Source organism: Myotis myotis, unplaced genomic scaffold (assembly GCF_014108235.1).
Source record: "Myotis myotis isolate mMyoMyo1 unplaced genomic scaffold, mMyoMyo1.p scaffold_m19_p_38, whole genome shotgun sequence".
Lineage (NCBI taxonomy): Eukaryota > Metazoa > Chordata > Mammalia > Chiroptera > Vespertilionidae > Myotis > Myotis myotis.
The window spans coordinates 172,424-197,460 of record NW_023416344.1 but is presented as its reverse complement, the minus strand read 5'-3'; the positions used below and the strand labels follow the sequence as shown (position 1 = coordinate 197,460).

At 54.3% G+C, this 25,037-nt stretch overlaps 1 protein-coding gene across 6 annotated transcripts; it reads right to left on the bottom strand.

The window, feature by feature from the left end:
• Positions 1-625: 625 nt before the first annotated feature.
• FOXK2 (forkhead box K2) lies at positions 626-24,602 on the bottom strand. Of its 6 annotated transcripts, none has more exons than XM_036303742.1 (9): positions 23,760-24,602; positions 13,730-13,924; positions 12,568-12,715; positions 12,026-12,172; positions 7,150-7,343; positions 6,195-6,370; positions 5,010-5,306; positions 4,726-4,842; positions 626-2,435 (listed from the first exon to the last, which is right to left on the bottom strand). In XM_036303742.1, the coding sequence occupies exons 1-9, from the start codon at positions 24,158-24,160 to the stop codon at positions 2,239-2,241; spliced, it is 1,872 nt and encodes a 623-aa protein (XP_036159635.1). In that variant the 5' UTR covers positions 24,161-24,602; the 3' UTR covers positions 626-2,238. The 6 variants fall into 6 exon arrangements, with proteins under 6 accessions (XP_036159635.1, XP_036159637.1, XP_036159634.1 ...); XM_036303744.1 differs by having other exon boundaries at positions 626-2,432; XM_036303741.1 differs by having other exon boundaries at positions 626-2,432; positions 4,636-4,842; positions 23,760-24,208.
• Between the last annotated feature and the right edge of the window lie 435 nt (positions 24,603-25,037).

Sequence of the window (25,037 nt, the reverse complement as noted above, 5' to 3'; positions counted from 1 at the left end):
TAAAAAGGGAAAAGGAGAGACTACCCTCACCTGAAAAGGCCCTCTAGCTGCCTTAGAGTGGAAAACTATCCCCTCTCTAAACTCTGAGAACTAGGTTATCATCCCAGCAGAAATTCCTCCGGACCCATAAGATCTATGTTTTGGGCTCAGAAATAACCAACGGATGGACTGGGCTGAGTAGGAAGGATCTACCCAGGTCTTCCGTGGTGGTGACAGGTCGGTTTCTGCGTGGACACGCCTCCAGGAGGACACGGTGTGTCCGGTCACTGCCGCCCAAGCCAAGTTCCCCACGGGTGGTCTTGTGCATTCACCTGCCGGGAGTTCACAGTCAGGCACCAGCATGACAAGCGGGTCTGGGCCCTTCAGAGGAGCACCTGACCCCACACAGGACACAGCACAGCCTGAAATATTTTGCAAACTGCAAACCTCCTGAATAACGAGGCAGGTCAACACACACACTCGGGTGTTGGTAACGTGCCTGGAGATGCAGGCTGCGCCCTGAGGTGCCCGCCTGTGCTCGGATCTGCAAGTGAGATTCTGCCACTGTCACACACGTGGTCTCTCATTCACCGATGGTTCCGTTTTATTTGTTAAATGGCTGAGTTATAAATCAAGCTATTTGCAGTAATTTCATAATTTTTAATATGCATGATCTGCAGTAACATTGTGACAGCTCCATACTTTGGATTGACACACAATACTTAGAACAGATTTATCATATTTGGTCTTTAGGTAAATAATAAATGTTTTAAAATTGCCTAAATATACCATTCTGAGCCATTTCATTCCATCAGGAAAATACAGGGTTTTTTTCCTCTCTTAAAAAAAAATTAAATACCAAAATAACTACATTTAAATAAATAACGTTATGATGATGACATTTAAAAATTCACAATAAGGCCAGAGCCCTCCTAGTTGCCCGGCTGCTCAGCCCTGACCCCCCAGAACACTCTGGAAAGGCGAGTGGTTTCCTTCCGGAGGAGCTGAGCCAAGGCTGGGAGGTGCCTCCTTCCTTCCATTCTCTCACCTGTGTCTCCTGTCTTCCTGCTCCTGTTTTCTGTAGGAGAGAAGTCAGCCTCAGCGGATTCAGTTTCGAAGGGTGATGGAATTTCCTATCACAAATCAGAAAACGACCTAGATGTTTCCCATGCTTAACCGCAGGGCGCTTGCTTCTCAGGCTCTTGTATTAACACGGAGTTTCTGCTCAGCCCAGCAGCTGCTCTGGGTGCGTGGGGCAGAGCCGGGGAGACAGCTGGTCAGACGGTGCTGACCCGGTGACAGCACCTAAAAGAGCGGACATGCCACCAAGAGAGCGGTGACAGGTGAGAGGGCTTGAGACAAAAGACTGAATTACCCCCCCTCCCCCAATAAAGTAGGAATAGTTCTGTTATTTTAAACACACAATACTTAGGAGACTTGTTTTACTTAGAGTGGAAAATTATGCCAGGGACCAAGTCAACACAAAGAAACAACAAAAAGTAGCAAGAAAGAGAAACAGTTAAGTGCAGCCCGCAGTCCAGCAGTTCATCCATGCAGCCGGCCGCGTCCTGTCCGTCCCACACCCTGACATGGAGGAGCACACTCATCAGCAGCTGCTCTGAGGAAACGGGCAGTTGTCATCTCGTAGCTCCTCCTGATCGCCCACGGACAGTCAGTCCTCCCATAGGCGGACAGCAAACAACGAAACAAACAGAACCACGTTGTTTCTTTTCTCCAAATGAAACCCACACAAAGGTCCTGTGATTCCAAAGTTTCCAAGTAGAATGGAGTGATCTGAAATGCCAAAGACCCATTCTTTTGTAAAGAAAGAAAGTACACCCCAAATAGTCTAGTTCCAAGTGTGAACAACAAAATACTGTCTCCCCTGCCAGCCCCGGGGGTCCTTGGAGGGGGTGGGGGCTCCTGTGCTGGCCCCCTGAGGCGGGCCTGTCCGGACGATGCACTGGCACCGGGCCTCATCCTCATCCTCACTCGGAAGGACCAAGTGTCTGCTTGGGGTTAAAAGATGAGCGCTGGGCGGAGACACTGCCGGCACCAGGCTGCCGTGTGTGGTTTCCAAGTTCAGGTGTGAGTTTTGTCTGAAAGGAGAGTTGTAAGGCCACCTGGGTCTGTGTTTCAGTGCTGACATGAAGTCCACCCGCAGGCCTCTGCCCCCGAGAGCAGGCGCTCCAGCGTCGGGATGGGCAGTGTCTCCTTTTGGCACCAGAGTTGACAGGAAAGTTAGAAAGCTCTCGGCCACTAGTTCTGGACGCCCTTCTCCCTCGTGGCCGCTGGAGGCGTGTCCACACTCAGGGCAATGACGATGCTATCGCCTTCTTCAGTCTTGACCCGCTTCAGCTCCGGCTGCTCTGATTGGTCTCCATTCTGGCGCTTGGTGGGCAGGGAGGCCGATGCTGAGGCGTGTGTCGCCAGCATGTGCAGAGGACTCGCCGCTGCTGCAGAGAGACAGTGAGTCAGACCCAGGCTCTGCCTATGTCAGCTTCTCCCTGTGACCTGCACAACCCTGGATGGCCAAGGGGACAGGAGCCTGGGCAAATAAACTGCATGATTGTGGGTTATTTTTCTTGAGATACATTTTTTAAAGTCTATTTTTTATTGATTTGAGAGAGAGAAACATCGATGAGAGAGAATCATGGATCGGCTGCCTCCTGTACACCCCACACTGGGGATCCCACAACCCAGGCATGTGCCCTGACCAGGAATTGAACAGTGACGTCCTGGCTCCTGGGTCGATGCTCAACCACTGAGCAGTGCCGGCCAGGCTCTTAAGATACTTAAAAAATATATTTTTTAATTGATTTTTTAGTGAGAGAGGAAGGGAGAGGGAGAGAAACATGGATCTGTTGCCCTGATCCATGTTTACACACCCCAGACAGGGATCAAACCCACAACCTGGGTATGTGCCCTGTTGGGGAACTGAGCAGGTAACCTTTCAGCCCTCTGGCCAGGGCTGATTGTGGGTGTTCTGATTAACAGCTGACTTCGTTTCTATCACTCGGAGAGTGCGTCATCTTGACAGAACCTGGGGGAGACTGAGGCTCAGGGTGAGGCAAAGGTGGGCCCAACAGTAGATGGCTTTGCTGTGGTGGCCAAGGAGCCCCTGACCCCGCTCCATGCCGGATGCCAATCTCTCCACACAGGAGGAGGGAGCAGGCACGGGGCGCCGGCTCCCAGCTTCCACCTCAACCACGGGGCCCTCCCTCCTCGTAGGCCAACATGGGGCGTCCCTGCTGGGCACAAGCGTCTCCACCTGCCCCAGGCTCTGTGCCCCCAGGCAAGCTCCAGGCGGTGAACAGAGGGTGGCTCTGCATTGAGAAAGCGCCACTGCCTCTAAGGGAGAGGAGGACTGGGCTGAGGGAGCCAGAGATGACAGCGCACACCTGGCACGCGTGGCCCAGGCAGCAGCATCCTCTGGGGGGTCCTGCCCTTCCATCTTCCTGCCCGAGGGCGTGGGGCCCGGCAGCAGAGGACCTGACGGCGCCTCACCCACCGAGAAGGACAAGCACATGGGGGCCTGGAGAAGTGACAGCTCTGCCCCCACAGAGCCCAGAACCCCGTCCAGTAGGGAGAGCAGCCCCAAAAGCTGCCAGAAACACTGCGGGAAAACAGCCAACCAGCATCCCTGACGAATACGGATACAAACACCCTCCACCGAGCTTCAGCAAACCCAGGTCACACCGTCAAAGGCTCCTCACCACGACCACGTGGGGCTGATGCCAGGAACACAAGGAACAAAGGGAAGAACCCCCGGATCCTCTTCACACAGAAAAGCACTGGATGGGATGCAGCACCTTTCACGACAAACTACGGGCAAAGGAGCAGCAGAAGGGAAATTTCCCAGCATCCTCCAGTCCCAACAGGACAGCCCTGCAGCCAGCATCAGCCTTGGGGTGCAAGCTGATGCTCCCCTGGGAGGAGGGAGAGGAGGGCCCGCCTCTGCGCTGCTCCCTGCCCTGCAGGTCCTGGCCCGGCCAGGACACAGGAAGAGGAAGCCAGGCTGTCTCCACTGGCAGAGGACGTGTCTTACATGGAAAATCCAACAAATTCACACGAGAAAACGAATGCAGCAGCTTAGGGGATAAGATCAAAACAAAAACCCACTGTATTTCTCTACAATGAACAATCTAAAAAGGAAATGAAAAAACAATTCCATTGACGAAAAAACCAAGACACCTGTCTGTATCTCAGAGCCAAGCTCCCTCCATTTGTCTGTCTTCTCCACACATCCCATCAGGACCCGGTGGACAGCGACACGCACAGGCTTCAGTGAGCCGTCCTCGGGGCCACGCCCGACACTCCCCTGGGGGACACTGCCCGGCGCAGGTCAGCGAGGACCCCCCAGGGACACCTCCCAAGTCTCAGGCTGCTTCTAGGCCACAGGCAAGTCCGCACACCAAGGGGGAGTGCTTTTCTCTAGGCTTTTCCAGACGCTCCTCCGCTCAGCCCTCCACGGGGATCCTGAGAGCCACTCCCACCAGCGGGCCGGAGCCTGCGGGGGGGGGGGGGGGGGGGGGAGGCGGGACGGGGAGGACGGGGGGGGGGGGGGGCGCCCCTCTAACCGTCATGCTGACTAACAGTCCGGACGGGACGCGGAGCCTGCCCTTCCGAAAGGAGGGGAGGGTGCCCGCTGCTTACCGTGGTTCACCTGGCCGTGCACGGCTGCGGGGATGGGCACCACGTGAGTCCCGTTTTGTGTTACAGTTTTTATTGGAAGCTGGTGCTGACCTAGAGGTGGCTGCGGCACGATGGTGACCGTCTGGACGGGGGTCTGTGCCGCCTGGATGACCCGACTGGCAGTGCCCAGGGTGGCCTGGCTCAGCGCAGGGACAGGTTCCACTTTCACTGAAATGGAAAGAGCAGCCATGACACGGACGGCACTGCGGGTGCTGAGACCCTCCCCCCTTCCAGGAGAGCCCGGGGGCCAGAGGCCTGCTCTCCCCCCGCAGTGAGGAACACGGGGACGCGGGGCCAGAAGGGCTGTGGCTTCTGGAGCTGGGACAGAGGCTCACCTTTCACTTCTCGGTGGTCTCCGTTCTCCTGCGGCTCCGCTTTCGGAGCGGCCAGCACGGCCGTCTGTGCCACCACAGCCTGCCCGGCGACAGTGTACGTGTTCGCTGGGGCCAGTCCGGCCACGCTGGTGACGGACACTGCTGGGATCTGGTGGACAACGTGCACTGTCTGCACGACGGGCTGCTGGGAGGTCGAGGTGGTCACAGGGGCAGCGACAGTGTAGGTGACGGGCTTGATGGTCGGGGGTAGCTGCCGCTGCACAGCGATTAACACGGGCTGACTGGACAGCGGGGAGCCTGCGGGGATGACGGAGAGGAGTGAGGCTGGTGTCCCGTGTCCCTCCCATCCGTTTCCCCAAACCTGATGACACACGGACTGACTGACAGAACAGGGCAGGCCCCGTCCACCTGTAACAGTAAAGTCACTCACGATGAGAGACGAGCAGTTTATCAGGGACGTTTCCTTCATAGACCCAAGTGCCAGCAACACAACATCCTCTCTATTCACATTTCTTATAACAGCTCTTCCTACAGTTCTTTTCTCACAAAAACAATTTGGACACAGGAATGGGAGGAGGCTGCCCATGGAGGCCCGACTGAGGGCCATGCTCCCCAGGCTCAGCCTTCCTCTCACCCCCAAGCCAGGGAACGAGAGGTCGGGACACGAGGCCGCGATGAGCCTGCACCAGCCTCTGAGTCAAGGAGACAAAGATGACAGGACAGGCTGGTCAGGGGCCAGGAATTCCAATACAGCAAAGCGCACACTCACCAACCAACTAGGAACCAGAAAATTAGTAATTTGGACACACTCCTACACTTCCGTTTGTTATTTAATCCCCAGGGCACGTTTTTATTCTGCACTGTGACTTTATAAGTAAACTGCAAAATGCTCACCAATCATCAAATGGACGTTTTTTTGCTGCTAACCAATCAATGTCTAATTTGTTATTTTCTTTTTGGGGGTGTATCTTTTTCATAAATTTTTAAATGATGAAGCAACTAACTAAGAAACAGCTTAATTCAAAATTACTTCAGACACCTACACAGTGTCACCTGCGGGAATGCTCAGAGCCCGTAAGACAACGCTCAGGCCTGTGCAGTGTCAGGTACCAAGGAACCGAGCCTCTCCCATTTCTCCTCCAGGAGCTGCTACCCCTCCCCCCGCCTGCCCTCTGCACGCCTCACCTGGTGCACTCTGGGCAAACCGTGCCTCCTGGATGACAGCCAGCTTGGGCTGTGAGGCGCCAGGCTCGGGCTCCAGGGGGGCCGGCGAACCTTCCCTCGACAGGCTCTCGGGGGTCTGGGCACCACTGGAGTGGGCAGACAGCACTCCGGCGTGGTTAGGAGAGGCGGGGGCACTTCTGAAGCCAAAGAGAAGACAGGGGTTCTTAAAGGTCAAGCACGCCCGGCTGCCTTGTTTAACAAGTGTATTTTGCAAAAAGGGGTGTCACTGGTCTTCTGCCCATGATCTTCCTTTCTCTGTGGACACTTGTGACTGAGAGGGATACTCAGCGAAGACTCGCTTGTCTGTGCCAGGGTCACCATGGACTGGGGCGTGGCTGCCCATGCCCAGCGCAGGCCGCACAGCCACGGAGGTGGACTGCCACCCTGTGTAAGCAGTGCCCATTGGTCAGGCAGCAAGCAGTGTGCAAGCTGGTGGGAGCTGCAGACTTATGTTATTGTCATTTCTTTTTTGTTTAAAAACAGTATCCATTAATGAAGTTAAAAATGTGTCATTTTAAACTCGGGCAATTAACACTGTATAATTTGATCCAGTTTAAGCAGCTACAAGGTAGCTTTAAAGAGCTTCCACAGGCCAAGGGAAAGGAAAACACAGTATTGATCAATCTGAAATGATACATTGTGACTCATCATATTACAATACGCAATGAGTTCAATGAAGCAGCAACTGCTACATGGAAACAAATTTAAATAAAACTTTACAAACAATCTGGATTGTTTCCGACACTGGAAACAAACCCAGAGCATCCAACACTTTGTCTTTCCAAATCCCCATCCCAACATTTCATCATAATGCATTTGGTACTTCTTTCATTTTCCAAAGGAAAATTGACCAATACATCGAAGGTAAATTTACTGACCATGAAGTGAGGTCTTTTTGTTTGTCTTTTTTCCTTACCTAGACGAGAGCGGTCCCAGAGGGGTTCTAAAGCAAGGCACGCCCCTAGGCCGTCTTTTCCTAAAAGCCTGCTCTATTAATTTGCTTTCAGAAGCAGGATCTATCCTCCAGAATGAGCCTTTGCCTGGTTCTTCCTGGGAACGTGGTACTTTGATGAAATAACGATTCAGAGAGAGATTGTGGCGAATTGAATTCTATGAAACATAAAAAAAATACATAGAATTCATATATTTCTTTGCTGAGAAATAAAAATGTGCTTCATTTCAGTGCCCTGCACAGCAGAACCCTTGGTACCAGGCTCCTGCAGAGGGCAGGGAAGTCTGAAAGCAGCATGTGCTGGGGGCACGGTCCCTCCCGAGTGAGCAGACAGGGGAGGCTGGGGGGCCTCAGCAGGAGGGCCAGGAGCTACTCCACGAGGAAAGGAAAGCGCTAAATCCAACGGGAAAATGTCAGCTTCCACCTTTTTTCCAGGAGGGAAACCGAGGCTATCACTATGGCCACTTGTCTTTCCTGCCACCCTCGCCCTGATAGACAACTGAGCCCAGATAAGCCGATCCTTTAAGATCCTTTTTGCAGCACAGAATTCGCTTTCAGAAGCTGTCATAGCCATCTACACTGAGTTCCTCCAGTACCAAGTACTGGGCCAAGCAGCACAGGGGAAGAATGAGCCCACAGCTGCGAAGTGTCAGTGACACCGTCTCCGGAAGCAGCTTCTACCTGAGCCTCACCGTGACCGACCACCGTGAGGCAGGCAGGGAACTCGGCCGTCAGCTCCCGCCCAGCCTTGCATCAAGGAGCTTGGCTCCCTTTGGGCAAACCTCACTGCACCCTGAGGACCGGCTGCAGCAAGCCTGGCCCTGAGCTGGCCGAGAGCCCCACACTCAGCTCGTTCACGCGTTCACTGTTCATCGATGTTCACATTTAAATGGACACACTACCCGGTTCCTCACTGGTAACAAAAGTAGAAGTCTGGGTTTCCAAACATCATCTCTAAATTCCCCAACTAACCTCCTGCTAGAAATGCAGCCATGGCCCCAGCTTCTGAATCGCCAGAGAAGGCTCAGTAATCAGGACGGGCAAATACTTCTGCACACAATCCAAGTGCCCGCTCAAGGGCACCAGCCACAGGGCGTGGCGGAGACTGAAGAACACCGCAACAGGCACTACACTGGCAACGTGAAGGAGCCAGCTGGGTGGTGTGAGTTATGAAATTTCTATAAACAAGTGTATATGAGATTTGTAATACTTGAATAACCACAGGTACTTGCTAGACTGTTTTATCATAGGCTTTAGCTGATAACCAACCAAAACCTTTCAATCAATTCCTGCAGAAAACCAAATCTGCCCCCATAAAGACAAGACAGTCCTCCAACTGTACTCAGGCCTTTTAAAGTTCGGGGGAGAAGACATGCTCCAAGGCTGCCGGTGGAGAAAGCACAGCCAGGCGGTGACACACGGCAGAGCACGGTGAGCAAGGCCTCCCGGCAGCTGCCGCCTGGGCCCCGAGTTCCTCCGGCTGTTCTGGGAACCTGGCCACCGAGTGGGACTGCAGAAGTGGCCGCCAAGTCCCAGTGCAGGATGATGTCTGACCGTCACTGCATGGCCAGTGTGCGGCTGCTGGGAGGCGAAGGACATGAGCACAGGGGGGCCCCACAGAGAAAAGGCAAGACCAGGGTCGCCAGGCTGCTGCTTCCCCGCCCCGGGCGAAGCCCCTGCAAAGCAGGTTCCCAGACCAGGGAGCGGCTGCTTTCTGTTCTGAGATGTAAGAGGCCCCGTCGCACCAGAGTGGGGTCTCACCCCCTCTCCACCCTAACGACACCTCAGGGGCAAAGAGCCCCAGGGTCCCCTGTGACTTTCCAGCCAGTAAGACAGGAAGCGTGAGGAAGTAACATGAGGCACTTAATGCAGACACAACAGGATGAAGCAACTATGTCTCTACATTCATTTAATAAGGCCTCTGTGATTTTTTTTAAGAGAAAGAAGGGAGGGAGAGAGAGAAACATCGATTCGTTGTTCCACTTCTGCATTCATTGGTTGACTCGTGCATGTGCCCCGTAGGCCTGGGACAATACTCTCACCACCTGAGCTGCCCGGCCAGGGCAAAGCCTCTGTAATTTGATCAAACCCAGCTCCATGAAACCACACTGGCTCGGACTCCAGTGGTGCAGGAGTTGATACCGTGCTCACAGAAAAGGCAGCTACTATTCTTTAAAACTAAACTGAGGAAAAGGTCTAACCCTGAGCACCCCTCTCCCAAACCCCAACTGTGGCTGCTGCCGAGACCGGGAACCGGCACCTCCTGCCCTCCGCTGACCAAGGAGAGGCACACGGTCACTCAGGCTCGCTCGGCACGGTCCTCCCGGAGGTCCTTCCCACGCAGACTCCGTTTCTTAAGGGCAGTTTGTCTGTCTAGTAACCAACACTCAGCACTGAGCACTCAAGTGTTTGCTTTGCACAGAAAGTGCTTGTAAAGAAACTTGGGAACAAGAGACACACCCAGCATCTTCCAGAGGAAGGGCCACGTGCAGGCGGGCGCGAGCACAGAGCACGCCTCGACGGGAACCAGCTCTGGTCCTTTCAGAAGCCGAGGGCCCCAGAATTCTCAGACTCACGGTCACAACAAACACCTTCACTTTGGGCTGGGAAGTTGTCATGATAAATCCTAAGAAAACGTTTTGGCACATATATACAACCAAAGAGAAGCAGCATGCCATCTCTCCGGACAGTTTCCTAGATCATCCTGTTTATCCTAGGATTTCCCCTGGATTAATACGAAGTCTTGCCATGGGTGCACAACGCTAGAAATCAAAAGTCAGTCTGAAAGACAGCTGTTGACTCCCAGTAAGTGCTCAAAACGGGTGGTGGGCAGTGTCAACACCTCAGGAACCCACACCACAGCTCCACCTCCACACCCGCCCCAGGCCAGGACACAACCTGGAAATCCACATTTATAAAGAAAAAGGATCCTGCTCTTTTCTAAAACAGGTTGCAGAACGGTAAGAACTTTGGTTGAGAGGAGGAGGGACGACATGGGGATGAAGTCTCACACGGGCAGACGCTGGGAAGAGCAGCTCAGAGACTCCTACAGTGAAAGGGCACCTGCGGCCCAGGCGAGAGCTAGGACTACGGCGCTGTGGAAAGAGGGCTGGAGAGGGTGTGTCCTTAAGGCAAAGGGAGGGCTGCAGCAGGAACCCCTTCCCGCTACAGCAGCTGGAGGCAGGAGGCGTGAATTGTCCCGGAGCAGCCTTACACAGCAAGAGGCACAGTCGCCCTTGCGACCTTCATCTGGACAGAAAAGAAGACGTTTCAATAAAAACAAGCGTTAAAGACATAGTTCAACAGAGACGGGGTCTGACAAGTCACTCCCCAGAGACAGAAGCAACCGGGCAACGGGGAGGCCCCCTCGCCATGGCCATGGCCCTGGTCCCTCAGCGCCCTTTAACGAGAAAACCTTTTGATGCTCAGAAGCAGCTCTCACTCAAATGGATGATGTTTGGAAACACAGGGAAATACGACCATAAGGGAAATGGGTCCTTAATTCTGGGAGGAAACTCTCACTCCATCAAGCCCAGCTGACTGGCTTTTCACAGCGTCAGAATCCCGCACACGGGGAGCTGAGCTCCACGGCAGCCAGACGTCCTGCTTCTGTCGCCCCGCTCCTTCCGAAGCCCAGCCTCGCTGTCCAGATAAAGTCCAGCAAGTTCTGAAAGGGTTCATCGGGCAACTGGGAAGAGACCTGCCAGGCCGCTGACAGGGAGCCTCCTGCCAGCCTCTCACTGCCACCAGGAAGGCCGCCCGCTGGGAGCACCCTGGCCAGGAGGGAGGCTGGGTCCCACTGCAGACTTACCTGACTAGGACCCTGAGATAGGAAGCACTCGGGGCTGGGCTGGGAGCCTGCTTTGACCCACACATGCACCTCTGCAGGCGGAAGAAGTCAGTTCTTACCTCCCACTAAACAGAAAAGGGCCCCCCGCCCTCACTTACATCATCTGGTTATGGTTCAACAGACACATTTGTCACAAGATCATTTACTCATTAAGCCTCAAAGGAACTCTAGCCATTCCTGGTTACTTCATGATTTTAAAAGTTAGAAATGTGCATTTCTTCTCTCTCTCTTTATGCTTTAATATTCTAGACTTCAAACTTACCCTTTCCCACACTGAATGACAGAGATCCTACTGTATATACATACCCAGTAAATACACAACAGACCACAGAAAAAACCTACACAATGTAAAGATTTAAAAATGAAACTAAATTAAAAAGCTAAACCATGCAAATATTATGCACTGATTTCAAAGTGTCCTCTGAGGAGGCCCTGGTTCCAGACACCCCAGGAATGGGTTGAAGTGCAGGCAGACAGGCAGGTGGGCTCCTCACTTTAGTGGGCCGCGGGGCACTCATGTTTGACGTCCTGGCTAGCCAGGAAGATAGCTTTGAAGAAGGTTCCTCAGTAAACAGTTTGAAAACTGTCTCTAGACAAACTTCCAAAAGCGAGGCACCTCAGCAGACGGCACGTGTAAGGGAGACAGAACAATGCTGGGCTAACTCCCCCATTCAGACGTGATGTGACGGCCCGATCGAAGAGAACCTGCAGCGCCCGCAGCGCCCGCCTCCCCCGCCGCCCCCGCCCCGTGGGGGTCCTGACAGTGCGAAGGGGAGGCTGAGCGGTTTTCTGGAACCACTATTCCTTCCACTGGGCACCAAGGGTCAGAAAAGGCGTGGCAGCAGCGGGCCTCTCCCCAAGGGAACGTCACCCCTCACTCAGCACCTTCTCCCCCGGGGCCGGGTCAAACCACCACAGCTGAGCGGGAAGCTCAACCAGCACGACACGGCACTGGGGGAAACGCTCCGCAACAAACTGGAATGGATTTACCTGCCAGCCCTTGTCCGCAGTCCGGTAGTATGGGTAGTTTTTAGTGATGTGCGTGTAAATTCCATTGAGGGTGAGCTGTTTATCAGGAGCCATTGTAATTGCTTGTACAATTAATTGTGCATAGGAATAAGGTGGCTTTGAGTCATCCTGTATTCAAGTGGGGAAAAAAACACAGTATTGAAGTTATCAAGACCTTTATTAAATGTCCTAAAATTTAGGATTCTTGGTGTTTTTAGTATGTCTGTGTTCATGTGCATACGTGTTCAGACATGTGCACACACGCCACCTTCAGCATTGGGACACAATGGATGTCACCCCACAGGCTGAGCGTTCTCCTGTACCCCCGTGTGCTCAGCTCTCCGCAGACCCCACGACCGAGAGCAGGCTAAGCAGTGACCAGTGAGCCCAGAGCCAGCCCACATCCACCCCGACGTGCACGTCACTGACAGACAACGCGGGGAGGCTACTAGACACGCAGGCCGCACAGCGAGGGCTGGCCGCACGATGGCCCCGGTTCTATTTCAAGACGATGAAGCATTTACCTTGGGGCTGTCTCCGCCCGAAGCTTCCTTTTCGTTTTCTGGCTGTGAGTTGTCAGCCATCAGACTGAGGTCAGATGCGATCACACGGCCCATTTTGTACCCTGAAGACCCTGCTCCCCGGGGGCTGGACGGGCAGGAGTTGGCAGCACTATGGACGAGAAAGACGTCGCATCAGCCTACCAGAGTGACCATCACACGTGCTTCCATAGCTGTTCTGATTTCAGGGAAAACAAACTGAAAGCAAGAGAACATCAGCATTTCCCATGGAAAATAAACTCGTTCATTCTCTGTGAAACTGACGATCGCCCCAAGAAACGTGGGGACTTGCTTCCACGTGTCGTATCACGTGAACATAAAACAAACCCTCACAGGAGGAGGCGGCCCTGCTTCACCAGTGAGGAAGAGAAGTTCAGGACGGTTCTAGAACTGACCAAAGACAGAGCCACACGTTATGGCTGCAGGGCTCCGGCCTGGGGGAGGGACACAGCACAAGCTCGCGCCCCCCTACCAGGGAGCTGAGAACAGGCTGGAAGGACATGCCTCCAGCCACCCAAGATGGTCAGGGTGAGTCGGGGGGGAGGGCAGCGGCCTGCAGGGTCCCGTGGCTGCTCTGGACCTGGCGTTCAGCTACTGTCCTCTGTGAGCAAAGCACAACCTGAACACCGTGTACTGGGCTTCAGGTTCCACCAGGGACCGTGTACCCCAACGGCACCGTCCTCCGCTTCCTGAGGACCCCAGTCTCTCTTGGGAAATAATGACGAACACAAGTTGGTCACTTCACTGGGATCCAACTCATCAATCCGAAGTACAAGTCATCAGAATTTACATAAAATTGTAGCAAACCAAAAAACCTCAAAATGAAAATGAAAATCTCAGACTTTAGACCAACATGACAAGTAAAAGAACCCGTAAGTAAAAACTAGGAACATCTGGGAAGCGTGTTTCATAATATCGGGAGCTGAGAGCAGATAGTGTCTGGTATTATAAGTGTCCTCAGCATCTCCTTTCCACGGCTGCCAGCCCCTGGGAAGGGCACGGGGTCCCTGTGTGCTCCTGCTCACCACTGTGACTCCCCATGGCGCTGGAAACAACCAAGGCAGGAGGAGAGGACAGAGATGTGGACACGGACCGTACATGGCCATCCCTGTGCAGGCCCGTGTACCTGATGGTTCCCGTAGGGGAGGGCAGGGGGCTGATGAGGTGGGCCATGGTGTCTGGAATGTTGATGGTCAGGGGCGAGATGTGGGCCTGCACGGGCTTCACCGGAGACTCGGGTGCCTCCTGCTTCTCCCTCTTCTCGCTGGACAGGGCAGTGAACGTGATCTTGATGTTTGTGCTCGGGAACCTGAACGTGCACCTGAAAAAGAGCCAGCGTCAGTGCCTGTGGCTGGACTAGAGGACGGAGTGCCCCCCCCTCCAAATGCCCGGGAGCCTTGTCTGCTGGGGAGGAGGCCCTAAGAAGCCCACCTCGCACTCGCCTCACGTTATGAGCAGCTTAATGAACGAAACCACAAACCAGGCATTTATGACTTTAAAATACCAGTAAACAAAAACTTCAGACCAGCCAAACAGGAAAAAAAGAAAAGGAGACTCAAAAAAGATTCAAATACCACTCAATCTGCATTACTTCTTTTTTTAAAATCCTCACCCGAAGAAATGTTTATTGATTTTAGAGAGAAAGGGGGAGAAACATTGATCAGTTGCCTCCCGTATGTGCCCTGACCTGGGATCAAACCCAAAACCTAGGCATTACTCCTTTTATTTATTTATATATATATATTGATTTCAGAGAGGAAGGGAGAGGGAGAAAGGTAGAAACATCAGTGAGAGAGAATCACTGATTGGCTGCCTCCTGCACACCCCCTACTGGGGATCAAGCCCACAATGGGGCAGGTGCCCTTGACCAGAATTGAACCCGGGACCCTTCAGTCCGCAGGCCAACGCTCCATCCACTAAGCCAAACCAGCCAGGGCTAGGCATTACTCCTTTTAAAATAAATGCACAAAACTGCCCAGCTGATGTGGCTCAGTTGTTGAGCATCGTCCTATGAACCAGGAAGTCACAGTTCGATTCCCAGTCAGGGCACATGCCTGGGTTGCGGGCTTGATACCCAGTGTGGGACATGTAAGAGGCAGCCAATCAATGACTCTCATCCTTCCTCTCTGAAACCAATAAAAAAATTATCTAAAAACAAACAAATAAATAAACGAATGAATGAACAAATACATTTTAGGTCAGTAGATTTAAAGCAGACTTTAGTACCCTTACTATCCATTATTCCTTTCAAGATAAACATACAAGAAGACAATTTTGTGACTGTTTCTTATTTAAGAAAAATCATTCCGTTTCCTTTAAAAACTATCAGCGTTTTCACTAAGCAAACAAAAGTCAGACATATTAAATTTTGGGGCGAAAGGTTTACAATTTAACACTCTGGTTCACCTTTAATATAGCTTCCTTGCCATGACTCAAGTATATTAAAAAAATAAAAATAAAAAGGAATGCAAGCCAAATGCCTTCAAAGAATAAAAGTTAAAAATAGCTCCTCAGACTCATGGTCTCCAAGTCTGCATTCACACCCAGTTACAAGCACCTGATTCGGGTTATATTTTTAAACAACCCAACGACCAGTGATGGTGTTCAGCTGGCTCTGCCCACCGCCCTGTCCTACTTGGGTGCTCGCCAAGGAAGGGTCCAGCACGTGGTCCCCGCACTCCAGGCGACATCATTAAGGCAATACCTCCCAACTCCTTAGTTGGGGCAGAGACAGCTCTCAGCAGGGTTGGGGCCTCCCTGCCACCAGGCCTTGCCCCCGACTTCTCTCAGGGGTCAGTCCTCCACAACAGCCTCAGTGGACAGAGCAGAACCAATTCAGATCAGTAACTGTATTCAGAGAAGCAGAGTGGACAAAGATGGACAGGATGGACGAGGAGAGGGCGAGTCTGAGGCCTGGAGGAGCAGTAGCAGCTCCCAGAGAGGAACACAGAGGTAGACAGACACAGGACGGCAGTCGTGGGTGGGACAGGAGGCTTCAAGCCCGTGGGGCCAGCCGCCTGTCAGCACCGCCTCCAAGTCCCCACCCCAAGGCCTTGCCTTCAGGGAGCCCCTATGCCTCAGCAGGCCCACAGTCCCGTGTTCACATTCTCCAAAAACCCTGACCTGGACTCCTTGGCAGCCCATTCTGACCTGAACGGAGCAGGAGCTAATTATAGCCTGTAATTATCCCACTTCGAATATGCGTGTGTTTTGCGACATTGGCTGACAGGGTGCTGGGAGCACACGCTGTGCTACTTTCCCAAAACCCAAGACACCACTGGCTCCCGGGCTTCAGACGGGGCCTGTCCAGGCCCTGCCTGCTGGTGCCTTTCCCTAGGAATTTCCTCAGAAATATTCCGATTTGTCCAAGAGGAAATCAGATGGCTTACTTCAAAAATGATTAATCCATTAAGCCACAAATGGAGGAGACTCTCCATTTGTACTTTCGTTGTTGTCATTAATAGGCAATAAATGCACATAAAAATGGAAAGCCATCAAAGACTCCCTCCTTCCCAGGGCCTTCCCAGGGCTCCAGGCTCTAGCGGCAGCTCTCAGAGTGGACCCAGAACCATTCACATAAACAACTAAACCAGCAAGAGAAGCTGCCTTGAGAGGCAGGCCCCGGGCTCCAGCAGACAAGTGGCGTCTTCCCCAGCTCCTCGCCCCCACCCGACTGGCACCCTCACGGAGGCCCTCACAAAACCTCCTACGGAAAAATGTCCCATCTATACTAGTGCACAGAAAAGCTTTCCACCTACTGCCTTCTGGGTAACTAGAATCCCACTCACGGTCATGTCTGATCTTCAAAAGGTTAATCCCACTCCATACATGACCAAACTGCAATGTGTCTTGTGTTTGAAATAACATCTCACAGGAAATCCTGACTCCTGCAACAAATGGCTGGACCTGGAGGGCATCGTGCTGAGGACAGTGAGCCAGACCCTATGGGCAGACACTGCATGATCCCGTGTGCGGTCCCTAGCGTAGCCTGACCTGTGGGGGCCGGGAGCAGTGGTGGGGGCTGGGGCTGCAGGTGGGGGTGGGGAGTAGGGTTTCGTGGGGACAGCTTCAGGTTTACGAGACGGGCTCTGGAGGTGGTGGTGGTGATGGATGGCTGCACTGCAAAGTGAGGTGCTGCAAGCACTGAGCTGTGCACCTTAGAGATGGTCAAGATGGCAAATACTACAATAAAACAACACTTTTAAAGAGCACTTACAATTGTGTCTGGAACATAGGTAAGCACTCATAAGTCTTAGCTATTGTTTCTATTTTTTGTTAAAGACATTCATCAAGAGAGTGAGAAGACAAGGAGAAAATATTTGCAAAAGACATCATGATAAAGGTCTGTTATCTAAAATATGAAAAGAACTCTTAAAAGTCAAGAAGAAAACAATCCAATTTAAAAATAAGCAAAAGACAGTGGTTGAGTGACAACCGATCAACCAGAAGGTCATGGCTGGTCAGGGAACATGCCCAAGTTGCGGGCTCAATCCCCAGTGTGGGGCGTGCAGGAGGCAGCTGATTAGTGATTCTTTCTCATCATTGATGTTTCTCTCTCCCTCTCCAAAATCAATAAAAATATATTTTTTAAAAAAGAAAAGAAAAAAAAAGAGCAAAAGACCTGAAGAGATACCTCACCAGACACCCTGGGCTGACCCCTAGGCAGTGCCAGCCTGACCCAGAGTGAGGAGCCCGGACACAGACCCAATTTGCAAGGCTTCGGAGATGGGAGAGCTCCTGGTGTCCAGGGAAACCTGTCAAAACCCCAGCTGACCGTCAGCTGTGAGACAGGACGTCAGGGAGCACACTGTGGAGGAGGGCAGTCTTTGCAGTGAGTCTGGGAAAGTCACCAGGTAAAAAGGACTCCGATGGCCTTCAACCAACAGCAAACAGCAAACCCTAGGGAGAAGGAGAATCTGACTTCCTGAGCTATCTATGCTAATAAAAGAGAAACATGCAAATTAACCGTCTCTCCACAACGCCCACCAGCCACTGAGGCATATGCAAATAATCCCGACAAAGATGGCAGGTTAATTTGCATACACAGGCACCGGGCGGCCGGGGGCGGGGCAGGTACTTCCCACCCCGCAGCCACTGGCATGCGCGGGCACCAGGGAGTTGGGGAACTAGGGTCAGGACACGCGCACGGACGCCGGGGAAGCTCCTGCCTGGCTGGCGCGTGCGCAGGTGCTGGGGAGCCAGGGTTGGGGCAGCGCACACGGAAGCCGGGGGCAGGGCCTGGAAGATCCCACCCCACTGGAGTGCATGCGCGGGCGCCAGCGCCAAAAGGCCTGTGTCCCTGGGACAGGCGTCCTCGGGAGCCAGGCCACACCAGGCCTATAGGCCCGTGCCTAGGCCCAGAGCAGCCGAGGTCCCGGAACGTGACAGAGGGTGCACGTCAGGCTCAGGGGACAACCCCACCCACCCACCCACCCCAGTGCACAAAATTTGTGCACTGGGCCCCTAGTTCCATTATAAAAGCCAAATGTCCAGTTTTCAACAACAAGGAAATCATAAAACATAAGCAGGAAAGTATGGCTCGGTCAAAGGAACAAAGTAATTTAACAGAAATCTGAAAAAGGTGAGACACAGGACTTGCTAGACAAAGATTTTAGAACAACTGTGTTAAATATGTTCAAACAGCTCAAAGGAAACCACAAAGAACTAAAGGAAACAGGAAAATGATGTATGAACAAGACAGGAATATAAAGAGAAATTAAATGAAGGAATGAAACAGAAAGTACAGTAACTAAAATGAAAAACTCCGCATACGGACCCAGCAGCATATTTGAGCAAGCAGAAATAAAGCCACAAACCTGAAATGATCGAGTCTGAGGCGGGAAAAGAAGAATGAGGAAGAGTGAACAGAGCCAAAGGACTCGTGGGCATCAGCAGGCAGCCAACACACACATTAGAGAATCCCAAGGTGTAGAGAGAGAGGGGCAGAGAGAATATTTGAAAAAACAATGGTTGAAAACTTCCCAAATGAAAGACACGAACCTACAAATCCAAGAAGCTCAACAAACCCCAAGCTGGATAAACTCAGAGCACTCATATTGAGACATTATAATTAAACCATCAACAGACAAAGAGAGAACCTTGAAAACTGCAAGAGAGAAGTAACTTGTCATATATAAGGACTCTCTCAATAAGGTTAACAGATGGAGTCTTCATCAGGAACGAAAAGAAAAAACCTGTCAACCGAGAATTACATCCAGGAGACCAGGCAAAGTGGGAACAGAAGACTCAAGGAGGAACCGGAATGGGCAGTTTATATTTACGCTACAGCTTCTTCCATGTAACTCCAACAGCTGCACAACTGATGGGCACAATCCTAACATCTGTTTAGAAATGGAAAAACTAGCATTTTTAAAACATCACCTTTGCACTCAAATGCTATTATATTCTGAAAACACCAAACAAACAAAACAAAAGACCAAAACTACATTGGAAGTAAGCCTCCAATTTGCTTGTATAGGGTTTTCTGTTTCCTACAGAGTAACACACTGCTTCAAATCACAGGAATGGCAATGTGTGCCTTAAACATGCCCTGGTGTATGAAGGTTCATTAGCAAATTTAAAAATCCTCATTAAAAACTGGGACCGGAAGTGCCAGAACTATTCTTCATTTTCAGCCTCACCTTCCAGAAGGTGCCCACCAGCCACACCTGAGGCTCCGCTGAGCTTCTGCACCTGCGGGTCAGCAGGGAACAAGAACCGGCACCAGGTCCGACTAGAAGCCCGTCTCTACGTGACAAGCAGGAGAATGTTCACAGAACAGTCGTGTCCTAAGTCAGCACTCAATGGGCACAGGTTTTGTCCCTGTGCCACTTCTAGGACCCAGTCCCCCATTGGAGGAGCAGCAGGGGAGAGAGCTGAGTGAAAAGATGAGTTACAGCCTCACAACGGAAGGGGCTCCCAGACCCATCATCCAAGGCACCCCCAGCAACTCACTCGCCTAGAGACCTGCAGGGGAGCCCAGCTTCCAGTCCTCACTGTCCCCAGAAAGAAACCTTGGCCCAGGTTTCAAAAGCGTATGTGGTTCTCACACATCGACAAAGCTGTTTGAGAAAGAAAAAGAGTCTATTGTAAATGGCAAAGCTCTATGACCGACAGCTGCGATGCACAACTGTCCTTCCGATCAGACCCTTTCCTGACGGAGCCCAAGGCAGCGCTTTTCCTCTTCCCCTGAAACAGGAATATTTGTGATGAGGATGACAGGTTGGAACAGAGCCTTCGAGAGGCCCCCCCATGGACCTCTCCAGGCCCAGCTACCAGCTGACGCTGACCACATCACATGTCTGTCACACTGGATCCCCACGGCCCCTCCACACCAGGACACTTGTGATGGACAAACACATGTCCAGCAGGGACACAGGCACAGTGCTAATTGTGTCCCATGATGACAGGCAGTTAAGATCCCCATGTCACCCATGAGGGAACTAGAACGCAGGCAGCCACAGGCAGCCCAGCTCCAGAGCCATCCTCACCACGTCCGGATACAGGGAGTGGGCACACAAGTCCCACCATGTAGGCTTGTTCCTCAAAATGTGTTAGAAATTCAAATTATTTAAAAACCTCAACCGTCTTAAAATACTCATTAAGTGAACATTAAAATGACAGTCCTACCCCTGGAAGAACTACTAGACACTCAGTGAAGAAGTGAGCCGGTTGTTGTTGTTTTTTTAACTTAGTCAAGTAACGATTATGCTAAAATAGCTGCATGGTGTCCCCCGATGTCTACAAACCAGTGACAAAAATGCATCTCCATTTGCCAAATGAACGCATGCTGTGCTTTTAAAGACAAATCACAGTGGTCACTATAAGCAGCTACTTTGTACCCTGAGGCTTTTCACAGCGCAAAGCCCCTCTGCCCGCTGTGCATCTGCCCTGACCCGTCACCCACTCGTGGGTCCAGAGTCTGCTTCCTGGACCCCACTCTCAGCTCTGCCGACAAGCGAGTCAGAGTCTCAGATCATGAAGTGAAGGTGGTTCGGCCTCCCCTACAGCCCTGGGGCAAGAGAACACACCATCCCCGCGGAGAACAAGCTGCCGGCTGCCAATAGGGGGTGGTGGGCGCGTAAAAAGTAAGTGAATGAACAAAGGAAAGGAAGCCACCAGGCCTCACCAGTGGCTCTGTCGGGTCTTCAAACAAGACACCCCATTTTACCTTCCTCTCCTGGGAACTGTCCTCCTCACCTCGTCCGTGTCCACTCCCTGGGCCGCCTGGGCCTCTGCTTCCTCTCTCAGTGGGTCCCTCACCCACCGCACGCTGGTGATCCACAGGGTCTCCACGCCTCCCACCCTAACCTCATCTCCGCTTTCCTTACCATACCACCCCACCCCCCAAACCCTGACCCCCACTCCCTCCTCATCTCCACCGCACAGGCAGCCTCCTTCCTCCTCCTAACGTCCTTTTCCCGGGTCAGCTCCTCTCCGCACGCCCGTCCCATCACTGCCCTCGGTCTGGTCTGCTGTTCCCTGGAAACCTCAGTTCTGCCCCATCCCTGTTTCTGCGCAAGACCCAGCCGGTGAGTTCCTAGTTCTCCTCCTGGAGCTCCCCTGGAAAGCGCCAAGGGCCACTGTCCGTGGCCTCTTTCCAGTCCCACCTCAGAGGACGCCATCTCTTACTTAGTGAGAAAGCCTTCACGTGTGACATCACTGCGTGTGATCTGCAGGTTAAAACCCGCCACATGGGAAAGGCGAGGCTGCTGGCTCCCTGACAGCTCGTTTAGCCTAGGAACACGGCCACCCTTCGAAATCAACAGTGGCAGTTCTGCATGTTAGAGAGTTTGGAGCAACAATAAACCCAACTTCTATTTATGTTTGGCTATTAGATACTGTAGGATCTTATTGACAAAAAATGTCAAATTCAGTTGACATTTCCAAGTATGAACAATTGTTAAAGAATTGCTTATTTTTATTTATAAATTATACTTTGTTTGCTACCATGGCAACAAGAGTAACAACACACTCAGACATTCCTGCCCAACCAATCTCGCTGAAACACTTTCCTGCTCACTCAGGCCCCAGACCAGGTCCGCAGACAAAGGCGGAGCCTGTCCTCAAAGAGGACAGTCTTCATTCTGTCTCTGCCGCCGTGAAAAACGATCCCCCGCCAGCCCGCAAACCTCAGCTCCACAGCGCGCCCCCCAAGGGCTCTTCCAGCCTCAATTTCACCTTCTCCAGCCGCCTCCCGCCCAGCCATGCCCACCAGGCCACCTCCACCTGCCCACTTCCAGAAGCCCTGCCGGGTCACCCAGGGCTCCCCACTGAGCTCACAGCATAGACCCCCCCCCACCCCACCCCCGATTCCCAGTAACTCCTGCACCTCCAGCCAAGTCAGACACTCCTGGGAATAAAAAGACGCTTTTTATCTAGCCCTGCATACGTTGTGGAAATCACTTGTTTTCTGGAAAACCACAGGCCCTGACATTCTTGCACATACACTCATCGCTGCCATCCTGCCCGCTCTCGTGCACACACACGCACACACACGCACACACACACACACACACACACGCACGTGCTGGTCCCTGCTGGGCACGGGGCTCACCAACCACCAGGAAAAGGTGCTGCATTCACATCTGACTCAAACCATTTAAGAACACTCATCACATCCTCATCTTTCTCTATTCCCCCCAAATTAGTACATTTGGTATTTTAATGAGATGATGAAGCACCTTAAGCCTAAACTACTCGTGCACTCGACTCTGTATGTGACTGTTTAATACTAACTAGAAATGTACATTCGTCTGAATGCTGGGATTGGAACAACATCCTGTCATTCAAGCAGCAGACCAGCCACGGCGTCCTACTTCTTCACTCCAGTGACCGTCAGGTCCGCAGGCGCCTCTCAAACAACAGGCTATTCCAGCCTCTGCAGAACGGCTCCACGTTACCTGCTTTCAGACTTAACAATTCCATGTTTTAACTTCAAAGAACTTGTAACATAAAACGGCGTTTAATTTCAAGAAGAATTCCTAAAAGCTTGTCTACATGTAGCTAGTGCCAGTCGCCTTTACACGATTCATTCCATCAACCTGCGCTGCGACCACCCTACACTGAAGCCTTAAAAATGACGCCTCACAAAAAGGGAGGTGCTGCCAGGTCCTAGTCACCCCCTTATTTCACGTGAAAAAGGGGCACCCCGTGGGCAGAGGGGCCCGCCCGCCTCTCTCTGCCGCTCGGAGGGGAGGGTCCTGCTCCCTCACCCACGGGCCCAGCTGCGTCCATGTTCCGCCGGCAAGGCGAGGTCCTGGCCGAGGGGAAACGCGCGTTTTCTGTAAAATCATCTCCACCTCCTCAGAGTGAGGACGGCATCCTCTGGTGTGACCTGGAGTCACTGCAGACAACACACCGGCGCCGGGAGGAGCCCAGAGGCCGGCGGCGCTGGGGCCAGGGCGGCGCGGGCGTCAGGCTGCCCACCGACCGCACCGCCCGGCCACCGAGCCAGGAGCGGCGCTCTGACCGCGGGCGGAGCTGGAAGCAGCGACAGTCCGGCCTGCGGACAAGGCCCCTCGCCGCGGGCAGCGGGACACCTGAGGGCGACCGGCTTTCCGGCCCGCGGGCGGGCGGGCGGACCGGCGCTCCCAGCAGCTCCCTGGATGCACGGCTCCGGCCTCGCAACACACCTGACTTTTAAAAAGTCACGTGAAGTGTCCACTTTCCCCAACACTTCATTTCAGGTTCTGGCAACGCCTTAAGAACGCATCCTCCTCGGGCCGCCCAAGGCCGGGCCGGAGGAAAGGGGCGCAGCTTACAGACCAGGCTCCCGCGGGCACTCACCAGGGAAACCCGCAGAGCGAGAGGAGGCGGCGGCCTCCCGCCGCGGCCGCCCCGCCACCAGGCTGCCGTCTGGCCCGCGCGCCGGCTACGAAGGATGCGCGCAAACTCCCACCCGCAGCGGAGCAAAGCCCCCCCTGGACCCACGTGCACAGGCGCCTAAGCCCGCAGCTTTGGGGGGCCGAGGGGGGGGGCCGGCTGCCGTCTGCGTCCTGGCGAGTGGGGTGCACGAGTCCTGGTGGGGATCCGGCCGGGGGGACGGGTGGGGGTCGGGTCGCGGGTCAGAGGGCGGCCGGGGCTGCGGGCAGGATGGGCGGGTCGGGGTCCTGCTGGTGGGTGCGCCCCCGGCCCCGGCCCCGGCCCCCACTCACACGCGCGGCAGCTGCAGCGGCGGCGCCCCGCGCCTCTGGAACACGCCGTCCACGAACACGCCGTTCTTGCCGAGGCAGCGCAGGTAGAAGTCGCCGCCGGCGTCGGGCCCGGGCTGCGTCGAGGGGTCGGGGGCCGCCGCGCCATGGCCGCCGCCCGGGGGCGTGAAGATCTCCAGGTGGCGCCGGGAGATGAAGCTCGAGTGGCCCATGCTCACGTCCACCGAGCCCTGCGACGAGTTGCGGCCGATGGTCACCGAGCGCTTCTTCATCAGGTACTCAAACTCGCGGCCCTCGAGGCGCGCCACGGCCCAGCCGCCCGGCGGGGACCCGCCGCCAGCGCCGCCGGCCCCGCCGCCCGCGGGAGGCCCGCCCGCGCCCGGGAGCGCCGCGGCCGCCGCCATGGGCCTGCGCGGGCCGGCGCCTTCCGCCGCCGCCGCCACGGAGCTGAGGCCCAGCGAGGCCGCCGGCCGGCGAGCGACGAGCGGCGGCGAGGGGCGGGACACGCGCGGCGCGCTCGTGCGGCGCCGGGCCGCTGACGGACGGGCGCGCCCGCCTATGGAGGCGACGCACGGCAGTGGGGCTACCGGCGGCAGCCAATGGCGAGGCACGTCGCCCGGCGCTGCACGTCCCGCCGCGACGCCCGACGCAGGCGGCTGGGCGGCCAGGAAAACCTGGGGTGGAGCTGGGTGGCCCGGGAGCGGGGCGCGGCGCGCGGCCGGCGGGGCGGGGGCGAGGGCGAGGGCCGGGTCAAGGTCGTGCGGGCGGCGGGGCCGGGGCACCTGCTCGGGGGCAGCGGCTCCGTCGGGTCGGACGCGCCCGCGGACGCCCAGGGGCTGCAGCGCCCGTGGCCTCTGCTGTGTCCGCAGCGCCTCCAACTGCGGGCCCGGCCTCCTGTGAACCAGCAGTTACCGTCGGAGACCATCCAACACCGACGGCTTCCACGTCGTCAGGTTTCAACGCGTCACAGTGACGGGCAGACGCCCCACATCCACAAGGTCGTGGTCTGGATGCTCCGAAGTCAGCGGAAACCCTGCAGGTGCACGTGGGCGCCTCGGACACGCTGCGGACCAGAGCGCAGCACCCACGGCCGGTCCTGCGGGCGCCCTCCGTGCAGCTGGGGGCGGGGGGGCTGCCCTGCAAAACGGGGACCCTCCGAGCACAGCGGGGACCCCCGTGCACGACGCACCTCTCGTTAGGGGTCAGGAAAGCCACTCGGCCTGTCCCAGGAACCACGGGCTCCAGGTGCCTCCACCGAGTCTAAGCCTCCGCCGCGGGGGC